Below are 25,413 nucleotides of genomic sequence, written 5' to 3'. Positions count from 1 at the left end.
AGAATCTACACTCACTAATGGAGCTTCCTTACCTATCATTTGCTCCTGAACTTTTGCCCCCAGTGCATTTCTGAAACTCATGGGGCAAAGATTACCAAAGACCTACCTATCAAACACAGTCCCCCAAAACATCAACTCTGAATCCAGTTTCCTGATATAGGAGAAAATCATGTAACTATGTGGAACTGTGTCATGATAAATTCATGGTTTCATCTTATCTGGATATTTATTACTGGAGTATAACCTTTTAATACAGCCTTATTCAGCTCTAACTCCAACTCCCTCAAAAACTACATTAGTCCTTTGAGCCTCCAAACCACTTCCTTGACCAATACTTAGTAAATTATCTCCCTTGCCAACCACTCAGAGGTCTTCTGGCCTATTATCCCCTCCCTTTCTAGAAACTCTTCAGCACATACGCGAGTTTAAAGGTTTGAGTCCTCCACGTTGATATCTCTCAAATTTTTACCCATAATGAGAATCTTTCTCCTGAGGTGCAAATTCTTACTTGACACCCACCTCCCCCAACATTCACTGGGCACTTATCTTGTGCCAGTCACTGTGGTTGGTGCTTTTCATATACTATTTACTGACCTTTACAGCATCACTGTAAAATAGATACTACCGCCACTTTACATGCAGAGAAATTTAGACTCAAAAGAGGTTAAAGTTAAAAGACCTGCTCAAAGCCACACAACTGGTAAGTGGCACTGCCAGGATTTAGGCAAATCTGTCTAGCTCAAAGTTCTTACTCTTAAAATAACAAGAGCAGCAACTAATGAGTTTGGAATATGTGCCAGATGATGGTCTAAGCAATTTCCACGCTTCAGCACATTTAATCTTCATAATCACCCTACGAAGGAGCTGCTATTATTATTTCCATCCTAAAAGTTGTCTTTTAAGTTCCTACTGAACAGGAATTCGGTATTACCTTAACATTACCTAGCTATCTCAAACTCACTACATGTGAGATGGAACTCCTTTTATCTACCCTCAATCTGCTCCTCCTCTGGTATTCCTTACCTGGGTGAATGACACCAACATCTCCCACTTGTCCATAGAGAAACCTGGAAGTCATTCTTTACCATCCCCATCTTCCCCTTCGCAGACATTTGATAAATATTTGCTGAATGTATGAATGAATAAATGAATTAGCTTGCAAGCTTTGTACCTTTGGTCTTGCAGCTCTCTGATCCGTTCTTCATAGCGCTACTAGAGATCTTTGTAACAGGCATATCTGATATGAATCTTCAGCTTATAAATCTGTAACTAGTTCAACTCCTTATACGTATTAAGAGCCTCTGAGACCCACTATAATCTGGCTCTTCTGTATCTCCTCGCCCCTAAATTTAATACTCCTTGTCTGCGTTTACCTAAAACACATATATTCTGGTTTCAACACAGCTAAAGTATATACAGTTTCTGAAACTGTGATGTTTTTGAACATGATGTTGTCTCTGCCTGGAACAGTCTAGCACACTGCCACCAGTTACCCGCTGAACTCCTTCAACTCAGCTCAGGAAACAGACCTCCATCCATCTCAGGATGAGTTAGGAGTTCTCCTTGATGGTCCCACAGGACATCACACTGGTACTGAGCTATAAGCATATCATCATTACCACAGTCCTTATCATCCTGTTTTGGGTTATTAATTTAACTGACCATCTTCCACAGCAAATTTTGAGTGTCCTAAGAGCAAAGAAAGTCTTGCCCCTCCTTTCCTTTTTTCTTTTTCTTTCTTTTTCACTCTCTTTCTCTCTGCCTTCCTAGTGCCCAGCAACCACATCCCAGTTTCTGACACAGAGTGAAACTTCAGTAACTGTTGAGTTAAAGAATCAAAATTACCAGATTTTAAGATTAAGCATGGAACATCCTCCATACAATTAGCCATTTGGTTCTCATGTTATAGTTTGCTCAGAGGGTAAGAGGAAAGAAGGAAAAGGATGAAGAAATATAAAGAGGAAGATAGGCATTCTTTCATTAGTGAATGAAGTTAAAAAGCCACGAGGGGAAAGAGAGACTTTAGATCCAACTGTCCACTTGGACAACAGGCTTTAGAGAGCTATTTCTGATCGCTGTCCTTCGAAGTGTAAAATATTGGTAAATGACTATTCAGAGCTCTTGAGTAGCTTCCGTCTTTATACTGTAAGGGACGCTACTCTGCATTAGCTTTAGCAACTTGCTGGTGGACAAGAGAGGACACCAAGCCAAAGGCAAGATGCTTTTACCATTTTTGATCTTCAATGACTCCTGGGTTCTTAATAGCTTATAGCCCATCAATCTAATAAATATATGTAAAGAATTCCCTTTTTTTCCTCTGAGCAGGTAGCTAGCTTTTCACCTACCTCTACTGAAGCTCATCTCATAACTTACCTGTTCTTTCACAGAATCTTAAAACTGTATCTTGCAGTTTATCCTGTCAACTAAGCATTTTCCTATAGAAGTATCATATATGAAGTTGAGGATTATCCTTTTCACATATCTTTAAACAATTATTCACTGTAAGTGTACCTATCCTTGCTATATAGGTATGTTTCCTCAAGTGAAAAAAGAGAAAAATATTTATTTACCTGGCGTGTATTTGTTGCTATAATATGAACTTTCAAAAATTTTAATTTACTTCATCATCAGAACAAATAGTTGAGGTAGGTATTGTCTCCAGTTTACAGATGAAAAAACTAAACTTTAGAAATAGTAAACTACTTGCCCAAGGTGAAACGTCTAAGAAACAGTATCCAAACTTAGGTCTGTATCATTACACAGATCATGCATTTAATTCCTTCACTGTACTTTCTGAAATATAAATGGGTCATATTTTGAATAATGATTTTATCATTTGCAAAACACCTTCCTAATACGTATCTTTTAATTCTAAAACAATTCCAAGAGTAATTGATATTCCCATATTAAGACCCAGGAAGTTGAGACTCAGCAGTTAAATCGATAGGACTAAATCTCAGTTATTGAGAGTACAGTCAAGAATAGAATACCAGATCTCCTGCTACCAAGGCCAAAAGGTGCAGATCTAACCTTAATAGATGCTCCTCTGTTAATGATGTCTAGATACAGTGGAACAGAAGAAAACCAAGATTTGTACTTAGATTGACAAGGATTCCAAGAGATGAGCGAAGTTTAAAAAGATAGGTCAGTAGTTGTTAAAAGCAACCCAGAAGACTATACTAAAATCTATTATAGATAGTATACGACAGCATGATGACATGGTGGAAAGTATATGAGCCTTGACATCAGAGTCTTGAGTTTGACTCCTGCTTTTGGTATTTACTTACTTTCTTTTTTTCTTTTTGTGAAGCATGTTAAAGTACATGCCACATATCATTTCACCTCTATAAACTTCAATATGCATCTCTAAAAATATAAACATTCTCTTACCAACTACAATGCTCCTATTTTAACAAAATTAATAGTAATTCTTGATATCATTTAATATAGCCAGGTCATAATCAGGTTTCCCCGGTCGTCCCATAAATGACTTCTTACAATGTCTCCACATTTCCTTTGGTGAGAGTATTTAAGTCTCTCTTAACCCACAGTGATACTCCCTTATTTTCCATGCCACTGACTTGTTACAGAAACCAGATCAGTTGTCCTGTAAGAAGCCCATATTCTGTGGTGTCACTTCCTTTTGGTGTCACTTAACTTTGTTCATCTAGCTCAAGGGTCAGCAAACTTTTTCTGTAAAAGGCCAGATAATAAATATTTTAGGCTTTGTGGGCCATATGGTCTCTGTCACAACTACTCAGCTCTGTCACTGTAACGTGAAAGGAGCCATAGACAAGACTTAAGTGCAGGGGCTTCCCTGGTGGCGCAATGGTTAAGAATCCGCCTGCCAATGCAGGGGACACAATGCAGAGCCCTGGTCCAGGAAGATCCCACATGCCGCGGAGCAACTAAGCCCGTGCGCCACAACTACTGAGCTGCGCTCTAGAGCCTGCATGCCACAACTACTGAAGCCTGCAACAAGAGAAGCCACCACAATGAGAAGCCCGGGCACCGCAAAGAAGAGTAGCCCCCGCTCACCGCAACTAGAGAAAGCCCGTGCACAGCAACGAAGACCCAACGCAGCCAAAAATAAATTAATTAAGTAAATAAATTTTAAAAAAAGACTTAAATGCATCCGAGTGGCTGTGTTTCAATAAAACATTATGAAAAAGACAAAACAAAAAACATGCAGTGGGCTGGATTTGGCTCAAAGGCCATAGTTTGCCAGCTCCTGCTGCAGAAGCTTGATTTCATGCAGGTTCAACATTTTTGGCTGGAATTCTTCTTCAGAGCTGGTGCTGCCTGCTTTATATGTATCCCTGCAGGCTCACTATCTGCTTGCCCTATTTTTTATAAGTCTGAGATTAATCAATAGGTCCAGATAGGGCAGTCTGATCCCTTTACTGTAACCTCCCACACAACCATTTGTCTAATAGTTTCACTTATTGATGATCATAGCCTGAATAAATTATCTCATTAGGGGTGGAAAAATAATTTTCTAATCCTGCCATTCTTTATACATTCATTAGCTAAACTTCTGCAAAGAACTCTCCCTCAATAAATGTTATTTACTTACCCTGAATCACAGTTCATACAGAAAAAAGGGAGGATAAATGCTTAATTCTTTCCTTATAATTGTTTATTTTCAGAGTAGGAGTTAATGCCCTATTTGTTACCACTGCTATCTGGTAACTTGTTGAAGTGATGTGTGTGTGTGTGTGTTTCTTATTACAAGTCTGTTGTTATGAACCAAGGGGTTTTCTATATTCAACCAGCTATCTTTATTACTCTTTCTGATACTTAAGTTCTCTCATCTTTGGCCAATGGGAGCCTCTTTATATTGGTCCCTGTGTCCTTTTGGCATGCACCACTAACTAATCTTTGAGAGTTCCTTGCTTTTTGATACAACAGAATGTCCCAGGCTCATCTTTTGGTATTTTCTGCCCCAGACTGAAATCAGTCATTCACCCATGACCCTTGCATCCTTTCAATGAGGAATGGTATTTACGATGACAGAGTTCCAGCTGTGCTCAACGCTATTGTGCTGTTATTACAACATGTCACTGACGAGGGTATAAACAATATATAATCTTGGGACTTCCCTGGTGGCGGAGTGGTTAAGAATCCGCCTGCCTATGCACGGGACACAGGATCGAGCCCTGGTCCACGAAGATCCCACATGCCGCAGAGCAACTAAGCCCGTGCTCCACAACTACTGAGCCTGAGCTCTAGAGCCCGCGAGCCACAACTACTGAGCCCATGTGCCACAACTACTGAAGCCCATGCACCTCGAGCCCATGCTCCGCAACAAAAGAAGCCACTGCAATGAGAAGCCAGCACACGGCAACAAAGAGTAGCCCCTGCTCGCTGCAACTAGAGAACGCCCGCGTGCAGTGACGAAGACCCAAAGCAGCCAAAAATTAATTAATTAATTAAAAAAATATATATATAGTCTTGAATTCATGGGCAGAAGTAAAGTAGTATACTCTTTCTGGAAAACAAACCCTAACTCTAACTGTGTGACCTTAAGAAATTATTTAAATTCCTCTATGGCTGAGTTTTCTGTAAACTGGAATTAAAACAGCGTCCATCTCACAGTTTTAATATAAAGATTAAATGAATTTACATATATATGGCATTAAAAGCAATGATTAGCATACAGTAAGCACTCGATAACAATCAGGTACTATTTTTATTGAGAGCTTTGAAAATACTCCAATCTCTGACCCAGTAACTCCACTTTTATGACTTAACCATAAGGGAAATAATTTAAAAGTTAAGATAAAAATTAATGAAAGCATGTCAATTACAGTATTTATAAATGTGAACAAAACTGTGAACATCTAACGGTCACCACTAGGGAAACAGTTTATGAAGAAAAAGTGATATGGAAAAATGCCCAAGATATATGTCAAGTAATACTAATAAACCCATCAGCCAAAGATACCATTTCTACTAGTCAAGTATGAACGCTTATTTCATTGCGCCCTAACCGCATTTTGATTTGTATGCCTTTATTGAACACTTTGAACACTTAACAGAACAGTTTGACTTTTACATATTTACTAAATTAGTATGTGGTATCTATTTGCATTTCTTTGTGAAGTTAATTTTTGTTTCTAATTTTATTAGCTATCCAATTACTATTTCTATAAATTATCTTTTGTCTATCTACTGAGAAAGAAAGAAAATTAACATTTTATATAGAAAGTATTTGCATAAGTTATTCAAAATGCTCACAACAAACCTTGAGGGCACACAGCATAAAATCAAATAATCCAGCATCTTGCCATTTAGAAATCTCAATTAATAGCAAACCAAAATTAATTCAGAAAACACTAATGATCTGGCATCTGTGGCTCATCTATCAGCATCACAAGCAGATGAGTTCTAGTAATGAATTTAAAAAAGCAAATATATCAGGAATTAATCAGTTTGCATATAAGCTGCATTGAGTTTAGGGAAGTCTCAGGGTAAAACTACAAAGCAGCATAGTGTAATGGTTAAGAGCACCAATTCTTTGTGGGTTCAAATACAAGCTCTTCCACTTACTAATTATGTGACCTTTGCTAAAATACTTAACTTCTCTGTGTCTCTGATTCCTTATATGTAAAGTGGAAATAATAATAGTATCTAAGTTGACAGGGTTGCTATGAGAAGTAAATGAGTGTGTGTGTGTGTATATATACATACACAAACACACAGTGATTAGAACACTGCCTAATACATAGTAACTGCTGTATGTTTGCTATTGTTACAAAAATGAGTTTATAAATTGATCCCTCCTTGTCTCCTACTACTTTGTAAAGCACAGTTTACTATTCAAATACTGTATTGTTTTGTGACTATTTCAAAATATTCCTACTTTAATTAGCTATGCACAATTTGGGTGATCAAGGTACGATTCTTTTTAAAGTGCCTCTGATGACACTTCTTTTTCAAGCGCCTCTGATGACACGATTCTTTTTAAAGTGCCTCTGATGCCAGACATAATATCCTAAAAACAAACAAACAAACGATAAAGCAATCTCAAGAAAGAACAACAAAGCTGGAGGCATCATGCACCTTGATTTCAAACTATATTACAAAGCTATAGTAATTAAAACAGTGTGGTATTGGCATAAAAACAGACACATACATCAATGGAACAAAATAGCCAGAAATAAACCCACACATGTACGGTCAATTAATTTACAACAAAGGAGCCAAGAATATACAATGAGTAAAGGATAGTCTCCTCAATAAATGGTGTTTGGAAAACTGAATAGCCACAAGCAAAAAAATGAAAATGGACCTCTATCTTTACACCATACACAAAAATTAACTCAAAATGAATTATAGACTTGAACATAAGACCTGAAACCATAAAACTCCTAAAAGACAACACAGGCAGTAAGCTCCCTGACACAGGTCTTGGTGACAATTTTTGAATTTGGCAACAAAAGCAAAAGCAACAAAAGCAAAAATAAAGAAGCAGGACTATATCAAACTAAAAAGTTTCCATACAGCAAAGGAAATCATCAATAGAATGAAAAGGCAGTCTATTAAATGGGAGAAAATATTTGCAAATCATATATTTGATAAGGGGCCAATATCCAAAATATATAAAAAACTCAAACAACTCAATAGCAAAACAAACCAAACACTCAGATTACAAAATGGGCAGAGCATCTGAATAGACATTTTTTCAAAGAAGACATACAGATGGCCAACAGGTACATGACAAGATGCTCAACCTCATTAATCATCAGGGAAATGCAAATTAAAAACCACAATGAGATATCACCTCAAACCTGTCAGAATGGCTCTCATCAAAAAGACTAGAAATAAGTGTTGGTGAGGATGTGGAGAAAGGGAACCCTTGTGTGCTGTTGGTGGGAATGTAAATTGGTGCAGCCACTATGGAAAACAGTATGGAGGTTCCTCAAAAGATTAAAATTAGAACTACCATATGATCTATTCAATTCCACTTCTGGGCATTTATCTGAAGAAAATGAAAACACTAACACTAAAAGATACACTCACTCCCATGTTCACTGCAGCATTTACAATATTCAAGATATGGAAACAACTAAATGTCTATCAATGAATAAATGGATAAAGAAATTGTAGTATATATATTACATATATATGACAGAATAATATTCAGCCATAAAAAATGAAATCTTGCCTTTTGTGACATGGATGGACCTGGGGGCATTATGCTAAGTGAGAGAGGTCAGACAGAGAAAGACAAATACCATATGATATCTCTCATATGTGGAATCTAAATATATATATATGCGTGTGTGTATATATATTTCCAAGCTCACAGATACAGAAAATAAAGCAATCAATATAGATCATATACACCACAACTACAAAGGTTTCTAACCTCCCACAGCAGTCCTTCTCAAACTTGAATATGAAAGAAATCACCTGGGGATCTTGTTAAAATGGAGAGTCTAATTCAGTATCTGGGGCAGGGTCTGAGAGTCTGCATTTCTAACAAGCTTCTTAGGTAGTACCAATGCAGCTGGTTCAAGAACAGCACTATGAGGGATCATGAATGAGTTTTAAGGAGTTCTGGAATCACACATTATCACATACAACATTTTCTGTGACTGTGCATATGTAGATTAGTTTCTAAGGAAAGGACCTACGTACAGTTCTTACCATATTCTCACGAGCGGGGGAGCAAGTAGGGAAAGGGCAGGTAGAGAGTAAGAGAATTTGTGGGAGAGGTAACAAAGACACAAATCAGTTCCACTGCTAAATGAAAAAAAACTGTCATTATAAAAAGGAAAAAGTATTTGTAAAGGCAACTATTTTACATATGTACAACAATTATAACTTATAAGACTAAGCTGAAGAATGAGACAATTCTATATTATAGACAATTATATTGTAGAAAATTACAACTTAGAAGACCAAATTGAAGAATCTTTAAATTCTAGAATAAAAAGACAAGGATATAAAACTAAGAGAGAAAAAAGATACGGCCAGGATATCTACTATTCACTTAACGGGAGTTTTAAAAGTAGAGAACATAGGATAAAAGGCATTTAAAACACATATACGTAGGTATACATACATATACACACATACACACGATATATATATATATATATATATACCTATGTGCATATATTCACACACATATATGTACATGCACATGTATTTTAGAAAAGTATCTTTAGAACATACAACTAGATATGTTCAGATAAAATGCCCACCAAATACCAAACAGTAACAATGACTGAAGATACTAACAATGACTGAAGATACACAGGGGTGAAAATGGTAAACTCCAAAGATAAAAAGAAATTCATGATAAGCTTCCAAAGGAACAAAGGAATTACAATCAAAATGGGAACTTAAAGTTACAAGATGATAAAGTAACATACACAGAATTCTGAACAGAAAATATTGGAACCTGGAATTCTATACCCAGCCAAACCATTGTTCAAGTGTGATGGCAAAATAAAGAAACAATTTCAACTGTGCACACCTAAGAATACATACAACCACTACATATTTCTTAAGGGGGGGATAATATACAAGGATGTACTTCAGCAAAATAGAAATATCAATCCAATTAAAGACTTCAAGAAAACTGTCATGGGACAAAGAAAATGATAAGGGAGAGGGAGAATAAAACTTAAGGAATCAAAATAATTGCTGAGAATGAGGATGCAAATTTTACTGTAATTAATTGGGGGAAGTATTTTAACATCTTTTTTGTTTTCTATGTCTGTGTGTATATATGGTCTGTAAATAAGTTCACTTGTATCATTTTTTTAGATTCCACATATAAGTGATATCATATGATATTTGTCTTTCTCTGCCTGATTTGCTTCACTTAGTATGATAATCTCTAGGTCCATCCATGTTGCTGTAAATGGCATTATTTCATTCTTTTTTATGGCCGAGTAATATTCCATTATAAATACACGCACGCGCACACACACACACACACACACACACCACATCTTCTTTATCCATTCATCTGTTGATGGACATTTAGGCTGTTTCCATGTCGTGTATATTGTAAATAGTGCTGCTATGAATACTGGGGTGCATGTATCTTTTCAAATTAGAGTTTTTGTCTTTTCTGGAAATATGCCCAGGAGTAGGATTGCTGGATCATATGGTAACTCTGTTTTTAGTTTTTTAAGGACCTCCAGGCTGTCCTCCAGTGGCTGCACCAATTTACATTCCCACCAACAGTGCAGGAGGGTTCCCGTTTCTTCACACCCTGTCCAGCATTTATTGTTTGTAGACTTTTTGATGATGGCCATTCTGAGTGGAGTAAGGTGGCAGATACCTCATTGTAGTTTTGATTTGCATTTCTCTAATAATTAGCAACACTGAGCATCTTTTCATGTGCCTGTTGGTCATCTGTATGTTTTCTTTGGAGAAATGTTTATTTAGGTGCTCTGCCCATATTTTGATTGGGTTGTGGGGTTTTCTTGATACCAAAAATATAATTTATAAAATAAAAAATTGATAAATTGAATTTTATCAATTAAAAAAACTTCTGTTTTGCCAAGGCCACTGTCAAGAGAATAAAAAGACAAGCTATACAGCTGGGTGTGTGTGGGTGTGTTTGTGTGTGTATTGATATCTATATAGATATAAAAACTCTCAAAATTTAACAGTTAAAAAATAAACAACCAAGCCAAAAATGTGCAATGGACTTAAATACTTCATCCAAGGGGATACAAAGATGGCAAAAAAAAGTATATGAAAAGATGTCATCATTAGTCATTTTAAAAAATGCAAATTCACATCAGATGAGATACTGCTATTTACCTAACAGAATGACAAAAACAGAAAATACTGACAACACTAAGTGCTAGCAAGGATGCAGAGCCACTGGAACTTGCACACGTTGCCAGTGAGAATGCAAACTGGTACAGCCACTGTGGAAAATGGTTTGGCAGTTTCTTATAAAGTTAAGCATATGTGTATAACTTATGACCCAGCAACCCTACTCCTAATTATTTATCCTAGAGAAATAAAGCATATCTCCACAAAAACCCATATAGGAATGTTCACAGATAATTAATTAAATAGCCAAAAGGTGTTAACAACTCAAACGTCCTTCACCAGGTGAAGTGACCGACTGTGGTGCATCCATACAAAATGGCATATTGATCAGCAATAATAAACTGTTGTCCTGTGCAACAGTGTGGATGATCGCAAAGACTAAGCTGAGCAAGGGAAGCCAGTCTCAAAAGGTTACACACTGTACACTTCTATTTATTTGAAAAAGACAAAACTATAGTAATGAAAAATAGATGGGTGGTTATCTGAGATTATGGGTGGGGAGAGGATGTGACTATAAAAGATAGCAGGAGTGAGTTTTTTTGGGTGATGTATCCTGATTTGCACGGTAGCTACACAAATCTGTAATGTGTTAACATTCACAGACCTGAACACCAAAGGGAAAAAGAATTAATTCTACTGTATATCTTTAAAAATAAAAATTAAAAGATTAACAAACTAAACAATCATCTTAAAAGCTAGAAAAACAACAAAATAAACAAAAAAAAAGTGCAAAGAAATTAATCAAATAGAAAACAAGAAAATTAGTAGACCATAAAACCAAGAGCTGATTCTTTAAGAAAACCTAAAATAGAGAAAACTGTGATAAGTGTGTTCAAGAAAATAATGACAGACAGGTATTAGGAATGACAAACGTGATATAATCACATGTAGAAAATATTTTTGAGAGCACATTACTTACAACTTTAAAGCAAATGTGGAAATAGAAATGAAATTACAATATTCTAGGAAAATATGACTTAGTATTTTTAACAAAATTGGCTCAAAGAGGTAGAAATTGAAAAGATAAAGTTATTCCCCAAAAGTACCATGCCCTTATAGTTGCAGGGTAGAGTTCTAAAAAACCTATAAAAAACCGTAACTTCTATTATTTTAAATTTTGTTGTGGCAAGCCCCCTACTTAGGTCAGGGAACGAAAGAATAAATTTTTAAAAAATACACAAAATAAAAAGCGGGGATAAATCATGTATCCTAATTCGAATTCTCTGTAACACCCACATACTTCAATCAAATCCAGCACTCAGTTCCTTACTGTAATGCAGTGGAAGAAGTAATGTGGAGTTGAATCCTATTCATACTGAATTTATGCAATTTTATCTGTGCTCACTCATAGTTTTCATATGGCCCCTAAATACAACCATTTTATCTGGTGCTCAAAAAACTTCTGTACCAACGCTAGAGAGAAAACTGGATGTTTTGTACTTAATGAAAGTATGCTGTTCAGCACTGAATATTGTAAAACATGTATACTGTACTTGAAGATGATTTCAGAGAGTTTTAAAAGAACTATACTTTAGCGTTACTCACTGACATCAGAACCTAAACTGTGTGTAGTGATTCCACTCCAGCTGCACAAATAGGAGGCTCCCCCTCTATCTCCTACCCTTTTAACAGCGTGAATAGTCTTACGTACAAGTAATCATGTCAGTGGAAACACAAGGTCATACCTTCCATAGTACTGGGGCCATATTTTGGTTAATGCTATGGCTGCTACCTTTTGAGCAAATAAGTGTGGTCTTAAAGTATAATCACCCCCAACAGACTAGAAGTGCCCATCTGGCAGAACACAGTGGTCCTTCCCCTGGACTTGAGCTCAGTCTTCATTTAGCATCTCCATTTTACTCCACAGATGCCTCCTTCAGACAAGAATTCTACTTCTCATACAACCAGTCCATTTCCACTAAGGTATCTTATATGCTTCTTTGGTTATAAGGCCCATTCATAAGAAGGGATTTACTTCTGACAGGCTCATCTGTATTACCTTGCTTAGTGAAACAAAATTTATCCTCACTAGGAATGAAAACATTTCTCCTGTCAGCGGGACAAGGCTGTTTATTTTTGCTTTCTTATTGTAACTGTAGCTATACAGGTCTCCTTCCCTAACCTGAAAAGGCAAAATAATCACAACTGGAACAGTAAATTTTTTTGCACTGGTCTTGACCACTGAAATCAATTTTAAAAGGTGTATGGATTATAAGTGTGTCTAAAAGAACAGATCAACAGATATGAAAATTGGGAAGAGGAGGGAGGAAATCAGGTCACAGGAGAGAGAACGAAAAGGGGTGCAGGGAGTTAGAAAGCTGGCAGTAACTACAGACTGATTTCATAGATACAAACACAAAGTCTTAAGAAAATTAGTCAATGTATTCCAGCAGATTAAAAGATAATATATCGTGGGCTTCCCTGGTGGCGCAGTGGTTGAGAGTCCGCCTGCCGATGCAGGGGACACTGGTTTGTGCCCCGGTCTGGGAGGATCCCACATGCCGCGGAGCGGCTGGGCCCGTGAGCCATGACCGCTGAGTCTGTGCGTCCAGAGCCTGTGCTCTGCAATGGGAGAGGCCACAACAGTGAGAGGCCCGCGTACCACAAAAAAAAAAAAAAAAAAAAAAAAGATAATATATCGTTACCAACTTGTTGTGGTCTATCCCATAAATGCAAAAGTAGTTCAACATCAGGAATCATATGAATGTAATTTACTCCATTCGTGGATAAACGAATTCATTTATTCAACAAATACTGTCTGGCATGATGCTAGGTATGATTCCCTCACATAATTCTGGCCCTCACAGATAACTTACGATCATCTTAGAAATGAAAACACTTATGTGTCAAAATTAAATATCTAATCTCAAAAACTTATTTTATACAGGAACTCATGTAATAGCTCCAATTTGATTAAGAATATCAGAAACCTATAGCAAACATCACACTTAAAATTTTGAAAGAAAGGGGATGGGAACCATTAAAACTAAAGGCTTAACAGATATCGACTGCAGAGTATGGACCTTATCTGGATCCTGATCCAAAGAGTTTCTAAAACTTCATGTTTATATGACAGCCAGGGCAATGTGTATATGGCTAGATATGTAATGATAATTAGGAACTGTTAACTTTTTAAGTGTGATAGTGGTATTGGACTTAAGGTTTGTTTTTTGAAGCCTTCACATCTTAGAGATACATACTGAAATATTATTAGATTAGGTACTTGGGATTTGTTTCAAAATCATTTGCGTTTAGGGAGTCGGTGGAGGAGTGGATAAAACAAGGCTGGCCATATAATGATCACTTGTTGAAGCTGGATGTTGGGTATATCAGGTTAATTATACTAGTGTCTCTACTTTTGAATATGCTTGAAATTTCCAAAGTACAAAGTTTTAAAATTATTTTTAATTATCAAACACAATGGCAAAAAATCAAGCAAAAAAGAACAAAAACTAAATGCAAACACTAGAGAGAATCTACGTTATCAGAAAACCTTCTATGGATACTATTATTCAACATTATTCTATTCTTTTTTTTCAAAAGTTATTACTTAAAAACTTTTATTTGAAATATACATACAAAAATGCACTAATTGCAAGTTTATAGTTCCATGAGTTATCACCCCCAAAACCCATATCTGTGTAAACCACCGCTTAGGTCAAGATATAGATTTGACCAGCAGTCCAGAAGCTTCCATGGTACCCATCTCAATCACTACCCCCACCCCCGCCCAACCCCAAGAGGCAACTGCTCTCCTACATTAGTCTAACTTCTAACACTGTACTCATATGGTAGCTATAATTGTGTGCCTAACATTTTTTGATCAACATGTGAAATTTACCCACCCTACCTGCAGCGGTACTTTGGGGTTTTTTTCCTTATTTTTTTAAAATTTGTTCTTTTCCATTACCTTGTAATGAGAGCACCTTGTTCTCAAAATGTGGTCAGTGGACTCTTGGGAATTCCCAACACCCTTTCAGAGTTTAATAGAATACAGAAAGCTCACTGATTTCAGATTCCACATTGCAACTAAACTTTAAAAAACTACTTGTCAAGTTCTGGTGTAGCATCAAAGAATATTCACATTTATCTGAAAAGGCTACTAAAATTCTTCTCCCTTTACAATTATCTATGTGAAGCCAGATTTCTTTCTTATACTTCAAGCAAAACATGTCACAGCAGACTGACTGCAGAAGCAGACATGAGAAATCAGCTGTCTTCTATTAAGCCAGACATTACAGTGATTTGCAAAAATATATAGCAACGCCATCCTTCTTACGAAACTTTTTTTTTTGGAAATTTTAGTGGTCATTTTACATATTTTTAAAACGTATGCTACTTAAGGTCACACGTAATGGGGTTGGTTTCTTGTCATTTTAAATGGGTTAATAAATATTTTAACAATCTCTCAACTTTAATTTACCATATTTAAAAACATATATATCTGTCACACAAAAAACATTCTTTGGATCCCCCAAGAACTGTGGAGCCCTGCATCCCAAAAGTTTGAGAACTGCTGCTGTACGGTTTTCCCTTATGTGAATATACCATATACCATAATTTATTCATCTAGTCTATCGCTGATGGACATATGGGCTCTTTCTAATCTGGAATTAAAACAAGCAAGGATGCTATGAATATCCTTGTACGTGTCTTCTGACGCACGTGACGTCCCCACTTCTGTTGAGTTTATACCAGGAGCAGAACTGCTGGATCACAGGGCATGTTTACACTCAGCCTTAATAGATACTGACTGTTTTCAAAGTGGCTATTAAGCATTTGAAATGTGGTTAGTCTAACTGAGATGAGCTGTAAGAATAAAACCTACACTAGAGGGCTTCCCTGGTGGCGCAGTGTTTAGGAATCCACCTGCCAATGCAGGGGACACGGGTTTGAGCCCTGGTCCGGGAAGATCCCACATGCCGCAGAGCAACTAAGCCCGTGAGCCACAACTACTGAGCCTGCGCTCCAGAGCCTGCGAGCCACAACTCCTGAAGCCTGGGCGCCTAGAGCCCGTGCTCTGCAACAAGAGAAGCCACCGCAGTGAGAAGCCCGCGCACCGCAACGAGGAGTAGCCCCCACTCACCGCAACTAGAGAAAGCCCGTGCACAGCAACAAAGACCCAAGGCAGCCAAAAAAAAAAAAAAAAAAAAAAATTTACACTGGATTTTGAAGACTTAGTATGAAAAACATAATGCAGAATATTTCATTAATAATTTTGTATTGGTTACATGTCAAAATGATAATATCTTAGATATATCAGGTTAAATACATTACTAACATTAATCTCACCTGCTTTTTTAAAATTTTTAATTCGGCTACTACAAAATTTAAAACTATGTATATGACTTACATTTGAGGCTCACAATATGTATCTGGTAGGCAGCGATGCTCCGGGGGGAATATAGAGAGGTAAAACAGGAAAATACCAAGTGTGCATACTAAGAACAATCTGAGATGCTTAGGAGACAGGCACCTAGTTTTGAAGAACCAGAAAAGACTTCCCAAAGGAGGTAATATGTAAAGGAAAGCTGAAGGATGGCAGGAGTTAGCCTAGTGAAGAAAGTGGTGGAGGAAGGTAAAACCAGGCAGGGAGAACAGTGTGTGCAAAGGCCAGGAGACAAGAGAAACGTGTTCAGTATGGCACAAACACGGTGGAGGAGAAGGGCATGGTGGAGGGAGTGACAAGAGACAAGAAAGGGAAAAACTAGCTACATCGTGAAGGGCCTAGTGATGCTTCTATTTTAAGAATAGGGAACTATTGGTTTTAAGCAAGAAAGTTACATAATCATATCCTCACTTTAGAAGAGTCACTCTGCTGCTCCTCTGTGTGATGTGAGTGAATAAGGACTAGAGTCAAGTTGGGGCTGTTACAATAACACAAATTAAAAACTAACGAGCCTTTACATGAAGAGAACAGCAGCAGAGAGACGCAAACCTTAGGCAAAATCACTACTCTCAAAGCTTCAGTTTCTTCTAATAATACCTACCTCAGAGTTATTTTGAGGATTTAAGAAAAGCATCTTTTTGTAAAGGAGTTCTGTATTCTAACTCTTGGTAAAAGATTTTAGTATCACTAGAACAGGCAATAATAATTCCAAGAAACTGAATTCTATTTCAGAATATGCCAGATAAAAGATTCATGTCTTCTCCAACTTATTCAAACCTATAAGGTACTTTAACAATCAATGAAATTAAGTCAGATAATTACATCTGAACGGTAAATTCCAACTACGACACATCCCACTGTGCTCCATTTAACCTCGATATGAAAAGATTAACACCAAATCCCATCTCTAAAAACTGAAATTCAAGTGAATTAAAGGTAAGTATGAAGTTACTCTCATTCAATGGTAAAAACATGAATGTAAAACGATTTCACTTCTTCACCAAACTGATACTAGCAGGGCAGGGCAGTGAGTTATAAAGTATTTGAGAGAACTAGAAAACTGTTCAGTTGGCTTCATTTACTTTGAAGTTTTGGGACCTTCTAAAGTTATATATTCTGTAAATAAACTATTCAATCCAGGGAAGAAAGGTAAAAGGTCACTTTATTTTTCCAAAAATGTTTGAAGTTCTCTAATCTGCCAATGCATTCTTTTTTTTTTTTTTTTTTTTTTTTGCGGTACGCGGGCCTCTCACTGCTGTGGCCTCTCCCGTTGCAGAGCACAGGCTCCGGACGCGCAGGCCCAGCAGCCATGGCTCACGGGCCCAGCCGCTCCGCGGCATGTGGGATCCTCCCAGACCGGGGCACGAACCCGTATCCCCTGCATCGGCAGGCGGACCCTCAACCACTGCGCCACCAGGGAAACCCCGCCAATGCATTCTTGACTCTTCTAAGACATAGAGCAATCTTTAATTGATCACTTAGTAGAAAGCATTTAACTTGGGCAAAAAGTCCTTGAAATCTAACTTTTATTCCACCCTTTCCTTTTTGCCTTAAATACTCTTAAAACACTGTAGAAAGTTTTGTTCTGTACTTATTTCATCCACAAAAATGAACAGTCCTTAGAACTGAGTTCTCCACAGAACCCTTCTTAAGCCTCCCCCCTTGTAACTTAAATCCCCACTCCTTAGTGTCATATGCTATACAACTATTCACACACAATATCCCTTCTTGAACTGAGTATTCTTAACCTTCTCTTTTCTAGATTAAAATAAACAGAAACTTAACTTCCTAAGGGTCTAAACTGATTTACTGAATTATGAAAACAGAAATCACCCGCAACCTCTCAGCCCTTTTCTTCACTCTCACCTGATGATCTCATATCACTTTGAGAATTCTCCATCATCCTACTACAAAACCTACAGACCTAAGTCCACTTGAACTAATATTTTCCTCCTTAACCTCTTGTGACGAGAGAGGAAGCACCCCTTCCTTCCCTATCAAAGGGGCAATCCATACTCTTCTTTCCACCTCCACTGCTGCCACCTCAGTGTCTCTCACCTGCATTACAGCCGAAACCTATCATCCCACCTCTGCTCTTGCCTACTTCTCAACAATCCACACAGGGGCAAAAGCGACTATTTCAAAACAAAGATCACACTACAGCATTTAAACTGTGTCAACAATTACACTTAAACCCAAACTCTTTACCATAGTTTCCAAAGCCCTGAGTCCCTGTCTAAGATTCTAGCCTCACCTTGTCACTCTTATGACCACTGTGCTCCGGCTACTGATTTTATTTGTTTACCTGCAACACACCAGCTCTTCCACATCAGCTTTTTCCTAATTCTGGGTCTTTCACATGTTGCTCCCATGTGCAAGGCTCTCTTATCCCAGTCATAACATGGTTAGCTGTCCTTCAGGTCTTTCATTCTCCTCTACAAGGAAGGCTTCCTCTAACTACTCTGTGCCTGGTATTCACTTTGCTGTCTCCTGTTTGTTTTTTGTTAAAGCACTTACTACAAGTTATTCACTAGACTGGAAGTTTCACGAGGGCAGAAACCACCTCCACCAGGCTGTCGTGCCTTACATAGTGCCAGACGTAAGCAAGCGCTCGACAAATATTTGCTAAATGAATGAAAGAGTGAAGAGAGAGACAGGATTAGGTTGTGGTCCTGGCTGTACTACTTCCTAGTGCTTTGATCTTAGATAAGTGACAACTTCTCTGAGCTTCAATTTTTCTCTTCCATAAAAAAAGGAATAAATACCTTGTAGGATTTCTAAATAAGACCTAATGAATATTAACAGACTATGAATGAAGACCAACCACAGTATCTGAACTTAATTGAGTAAATGTTAGTTTCCTTCCCTTCCTTCTATAGTTTAGACAGAATTCCCTAAGCTAATTTCATATTGAAACTAGAGATAGATAGACAGGCAGACAGACCTATCTATCTATATACACATCTACTGTTGCATCTACTTAAAAGGACTAATGACATGCATCTGAACAGACAAATTGGTAACTTGTATTTGTAGGATCTAATCCAATCCTACACCTTAGAAAATGGAGAATAAGTAGTATACATCTTACTCACCCCTCCCACAAAGGACAGGGTGGAGTGAGGAGAAAATGAAGAGAAACCAAGAAATGGGAGGGAAAGATAACCTGAGAAATTAGAAATCATTAATTCAACCTCAATTCCTAAGTTTAGAACAACCTTCATTTACCTATAAAGACCTGTAGCAGGAACAGGATTAGTACTCATTCCGAAATTCTGAAATAAAACATTTTCTATTTGCTTAAATCTACATACATCTCACCTATATTAAAGGTATTTACCTCCTTTTTACCTTTCATTCTTTAAACTGTAATTTCATTGATAAGATGTAAAAAAAACACAACAAAAACCCTCCAAATACAAAAACGCCTCACATCAGAAAAACAAAAAGTTCTCATTGTTGCCTTAATTTCTTGATAAGCTTTAAATTTTCTAACCACAAAAATTAAGTCCTTTTTTCCCAAACATATTTTTAAACTGCTGCTCACTTTTCAGCCTGACATCATTTTTATGTTTTCTTCAGAGATTATACTTTCTAGGAACGTTCTAAATCACTTACCATACATCATTCAGATCTCCTCCACATTCTCCCTGGAACACAGGTACCCCTCTGAGAGTGGTCATTTAATACTTTCTGCCTGGTAACCGCCTAGAATTTTGTGGAATGTGCTGCATGCCTTTATATTCTCCCTACGATATGGATATAATTTAGATTCTAAACCCAAGGAAGGGTTTATATTAAGCAATTAATTCAGTTTTACTCAACATATTTTATGTAATCAAGGCTGACTTTTTTAGAAGTAATTGGAAGCTGGTTTAGATTTTTTTTCTCATGTTCTAGTTATTTCTACAACCTTTCTAAAATTGGAACTTCTAGCCTATCCTTAAACTGGAAATTTATAAAATCCTGCTGAAAGTTCCATAAAATTCACAGAGAAAGACTCACTCATTAGACATAAGATGCAAGAGTAAAAAGAACACGCTATGCTTCCACAACATCTAGAACAGCAGTGTGTACAGAAAGAATTTTTGACTATAATAAGCTGAAAACCACTTTAAAGATACATTTTTGTCATAAGTTCAGTCAGTACATGTCAGGGAGAGTTCTTACTGCTCCCAAAAGCTCTAGCAGCAAGTAACCGAAGACTTTACCACCTACAACTCTTCAAGGCTGCTGTAAAATGATACACAAATACAACAAACATTTAAAATTACATTTTAAGGCTTCATCTAGGGCAGTGCTTTTACAAACTAACAACTGTATTCTATAAGTGGGTCCAAAATTACTTTATTGAGTCCAAACCAGTACACGAAGAAAGGAAGCAGGAGAGAAGGGAGGTGAAATAGGTTAAAAAACATCAGAGTACATCACAGGTAGTACCAGCAAGGATTATTTCATGAATTTTGTTTTGTTCTGTATACTGGGAGTAATATAAAATGTATTCTAGGTATTTTAATCTTCTAAAAAAGATTTGAGGGCTTCCCTGGTGACGCAGTGGTTGAGAGGCCGGCTGCCGATGCAGGGGACACGGGTTCGTGCCCCGGTCCGGGAAGATCCCACATGCCGCGGAGCGGCTGGGCCCGTGAGCCTTGGCCGCTGAGCCTGCGCTTTCGTCCGGAGCCTGTGCTCCGCAACGGGAGAGGCCACAGCAGTGAGAGGCCAGCGTACCGCAAAATAAATAAATCAATAAATAAAAATAAAAAAGATTAGAAAACACTGATTTGGGAGACAAACAGAGTGGAAAAGGATAAAGCAATGGAACTGCCATAATTATCAAATTATGGCTTGGGAGGTGAGCAAGACTAACAGCTTCTACTGACGAGGAGATGGTTTGGAAAACCTCCACACATTTTAACAGCCAGATATCCCCGTGTGAGATATGAAGAAGCACCTTCTCCTCTTACAGCAGGCCTAACACATGCCAGCAAGGTCACAGCTGCCCCCACTAACTGTTCTTATCCCTTCAAACTTCCAATGGCAGAGGTCAACCTTTACCTTCTCCTAACTCTCAGGAACATTCGGTGCAGTTAAGCTACAGCAGCTCCTGAAAGATAATTGTTGGTCTTTGAACAACTACTCCTAGAAAACATTAACTGTATTCCATATCATAATCTAGAGTTTCAAATAAGGCTTTGGCATTCAGAAAAGTAACTTGGAAGTAAAACAGTCATACTATTCCACTAAAACAGTCACATTTATTAGTCACACAGTCCACTAAAATGGTCATGTGAAGAAACTAAGCACCAAAATAAAAAGATTACTTTTAAGGTATTTGAAATGTTTCAAAGATTCAAGGCACAACCTGGAGCCATTTAATATTACAGTTTAATAGATAAGAAAGAGTCACTCTGTGAAGGGTTGGTATTGGAACTGCCCAAATATCAGCCAATCAACCTGCATTTTTTTCACTGGGTCTAAGTTAAGGGTTACTCTGAATATTCAGTTGCATTAACAAAGGTTTCTCATTAGTTTTGAAGCCACTTTGAAAAAAACACACATTTTGCTGTATAAGGGACAGTTTCATAAATTACAGTGTATAGTTTTTCTAAAGGCTCAGAACAGGTGATGGGTACTTCTCAGGACGCATCCACTCATCACAACTACTGCATATTCAAGTAAAACAACCCCACTATTGTTATGAAAGCACACACACCCCCGCCACACACACACTATTATTATAGCTGCTTCTTCTCTAATATAAATCCACACAGGACAGAAGAGGACAAAAAGTGCAGCAATAAAGAGAATTTCCCCAAATGCAGAGCGAAGGGTTCCTTTAATCTCTGCTCACAGTTTAGTGTCCCGCCTGGCTCACTACCTCCGTTTTCTTTATACTTTAAAACTTGCTGTGTGGCTTGAGATATCAACCCTTAGCATAATCACTTGCTAGTTTTATAATGTGACCCCACACTGTTGGAAAAAGGAGCTTCAGTCTTTGCCTACTAACAATTCCTCACTAAACACAAATTCCCAAAACATAAATATCTGATAAACATCTACCAGAAAGTCATTTTGTGTACAAGTACAAAAGGATGCACCAGGACAAATTCGGGGGTTCACAGCCTCTTATCCCTAGAGGCAAAAAGAATTTTAGTTCAAACACTAATGACATAGCTCTTAATGAAAGCAGAGCTAAAAGAACCTGTTTATTTATCCAATCTGATCACACATCACTAAGACTCAACTCTGATTATAGTAGAGGACAAAGCTGGACACCCTTAATCACCCTAGATTAAAGATGCCTCTAGCTTTCTGCTCTCTCCTGGGCCATTACACCAAACCTAGAGCAGAGCTACACCCACCTTCAGGCTAGAAGAAACACATAATAGCTTATTGATCTCTGGTGCAGACCCAAACCCACAAGTCACCAAGCAAGTAGGGATCACAGCCACTTGATGCAACTAACAATCAGAAGTCATGCACTGGGTTTTCTGTTCAAATAAGCACACCACTGGCAATTACCACATCAAATGTGGACCAACTCCTCCCAAACAAAAATAAAAATATATTAATCAGGTCAGGGAGCAATACATTCTGAACCACACAGAAAAACTACTATTTCTTGGTTGGCAGTAAATATCGATCTCAGTTCATTAAATTCTTCATTTCGTGTAATTTCTCAGGTTTTAAAAGTTACCGTGACATTCAATTCCATAGATAAATGCTTTCAAAAGAGATAATACTTGCTCGTAGATTACATGTTGACTGAACTTCATCCCCACCACCATTAGTGGAATTAAGTGTTTGTGGCAAATGACTTAGACTTTTCAGAAGTAAAATTTACCAAAGAATGATAACTTCTAATTATTTTCTTCTGAAGAAATCAAAGCACCACTCCCAAAAGTAAAGGTTAACTGTGTTCTCTGAAACAACTATACAATGTTTTAAACTGATGACTAAAAACAGTCAAGCCAGAAGTGGAACTCAAAGTCTCTCAAGCAATGAATGTTCTTTCCAATTAATTCCGTTTAGCTCTTGTTCTGACCCCTGTGTACTACGTAAAGCTTGGTCCTTACTCATAGCCTCAGCCATCTCTTAACCTCAAAGGAATATATGTAATACAACCCACAGACTGGAATAAAGCAACAGTGACAACATTAGCGGACAATGATGGATGAAATGCCAAACGAACTGGGAGTCAGGGCAGACATGTACGCCCTAAGAGGGAGAGACTGAGGTGGGGCTGGAAACTATTTTCTGGCCTTCTCCCGCGTGCTGCTCCAGAGCAAGGGGCAGGATCCTGCATGCCCGGGATCAGCAGAGCCCCCGAAGTGCAGGGATGGGAAGAAAACAGCGGGCTGCTTTGCCAGGGAGTGGGGAAGGTGAGGGATCGGTGCGGTGTGAATTCCACTGAGGAGTGAACTTCCTGGCCCAGGGTGGGGGGGTTGGGGGTGGCAGGACGGTCCCGGCCAGCGGCGGGGGGCGACCTCCCTTTCTTTCTCCCACAGTCCTACATCTTTGTGTGTGTGTGTTATTCAAGGGGCTACGAGTCCCCGAGGAACCAGCCGGCCACCGTGGCCCTCCAGCCCAGGTCGGGAAGTCCATCCGCCACCCTCTAGCTCCCAGGGGGCTCCCCGGGTCCGGGACGCCCAAACACCCACCAAAACCCCGAGGGTCTGGAGACAGACGAATGGACCAAAGCATCTTCGTGTGTGGACACCCCGTCCGCTACATCCAACCCTCGCCGGGTCTTTGTCCCGCCGGCGGCCGGGGTCTCTGCCGTTCCTCGGGGAGCCCCCTGTCCTGGAGGCCTCGGGGCCCGGGGTCGCCCCAGCTTTGTTCAGTCAGCGGGGCGCGAGGTCCAGGACACTTACCGTACACCCCGGCGAAGAAAAGCAAGACCAGCGCAGACCTCCACCGCGGAGACTCTTTTGTGCTCCAGCGACGGGCCATAACCACGGCAGATGGAGCGAGCGAGAAGGAGATGGAGGAGGCGGAGGTGGAGGCGGAGGCGGAGGAGGAGCTGGGGCCAGACGCCGCCGCCACCGAGCCCCCGGCTGCTCCCTGCGCTCTCCGCGGCGGCAGGAGGGGGAGGGGCCGCCGTCGCCGCCGCCGCCCGCGCGCGCTCCCTCCCTCTTTCTGCCTCCCTCCGGACCCCCCTCAGCAGCTCGCCGGCTCCCACCCGGGGCGGCGCGAGAGTCCTCCACGGGACGGCTCTCCCGGGAGCCGGGGTAGCCAGCGCCGGTACGAGGTGAGGGGGCGGCGGACGCGCGGCTCCAGCCACGCGCCGCATAGGCTAGTCGGCGCCGCCACCCGCCAGACAGCGCTAGCCGGCACCCGCGCCCATCCGTGCGATCGGCAATCCCCTGGCCCGCCTGCCTTGGTTCCCACCCCGCGCTCCGCTGGACTTTCTAAGTCTCAGGGCCGCTTTCCCCGTGACAGAGGCCGGAGGAGCAAGGCAGTGCCAATAGATGAGCGAGCGAGAGAACGCGGGTCGATGGGTTCCCCCGGGCTGGGGAGTGGGGGTCGGCTTCGGCGCTTCGCTGCAGTCAGCGGTCTCGGGGCTGCCCCTGCGGGTTGTATGAGGACGTGTTGGGTGGCGGAGAGTGGCTGCGCGAGCGAGGAGAGTGGGTGTTCGGAGGCTGGGAACTTGGGAGTTACTCTCCCCTACCCCTTCCTCCCTTCCTCCACTTAACCCGCGCGGAGCTCGGAGTGGGTGGGCGCAGGTTAGTGCCGAGACCCCGGCCGCTGGTCGCTGGGAATGCCTGCTGGGGAGCTGGGGCTGGACGCCCACCCTCAAGGTGCCCGCGATGAGCCGGACAAGGTTGGAGTGCGGAGCACTTCCAGTCTGGCGTGGAGGTGGCTCTGACATCCCCCGGGGGGGCTGGAGACACCTCGGGGGTCGGGAAGTGAGAGAGGGGTTCACTCAGCGACCCGTGATTTCTCTAAACATCTTTCTCCATCCCAAGAAGTGTGATTCCTCCTTCCCTTACCTCTCCGTAGCACTTCCTAAATACAATTGTAGTGACACTGGCACGTCAGATCTTCCGCCTTGTATTTGTAAAGTGTTTGTCGACACGTCTCATCTCCCCTACTAGATTATCATTGACCTTTACATGCACTCTCCGGGCTATTCAAGGAAGACCTACAATGCACTATGCTGTCCAATTGACACAGGTTATCTCTTTTTCGTCTCTAACAACCTTGTGAGA

The 25,413-nt window shown here is 39.7% G+C and overlaps 1 protein-coding gene across 2 annotated transcripts in view; it reads right to left on the bottom strand.

Annotated features, from left to right (window-relative positions):
- Window positions 1-24,520, bottom strand: part of LRP12 (LDL receptor related protein 12) — an 85,459-nt gene extending 60,939 nt beyond the window's left edge. The window contains exon 1 of one of the 2 annotated variants that reach the window (XM_079901895.1): window positions 24,076-24,520. In XM_079901895.1, the coding sequence (XP_079758021.1) occupies window positions 24,076-24,154 (79 nt within the window). In that variant the 5' untranslated portion in view covers window positions 24,155-24,520. The remainder of the gene's footprint in view (window positions 1-24,075) is intronic. The other variant, XM_079901896.1, reaches the window with a different exon arrangement.
- Between the last annotated feature and the right edge of the window lie 893 nt (window positions 24,521-25,413).

Source organism: Stenella coeruleoalba, assembly GCF_951394435.1.
Source record: "Stenella coeruleoalba genome assembly, chromosome: 17".
In the NCBI taxonomy this organism is placed as follows: domain Eukaryota; kingdom Metazoa; phylum Chordata; class Mammalia; order Artiodactyla; family Delphinidae; genus Stenella; species Stenella coeruleoalba.
Note: the sequence above shows the minus strand (reverse complement) of the source record. Positions and strands in the feature narration are given on the sequence as shown.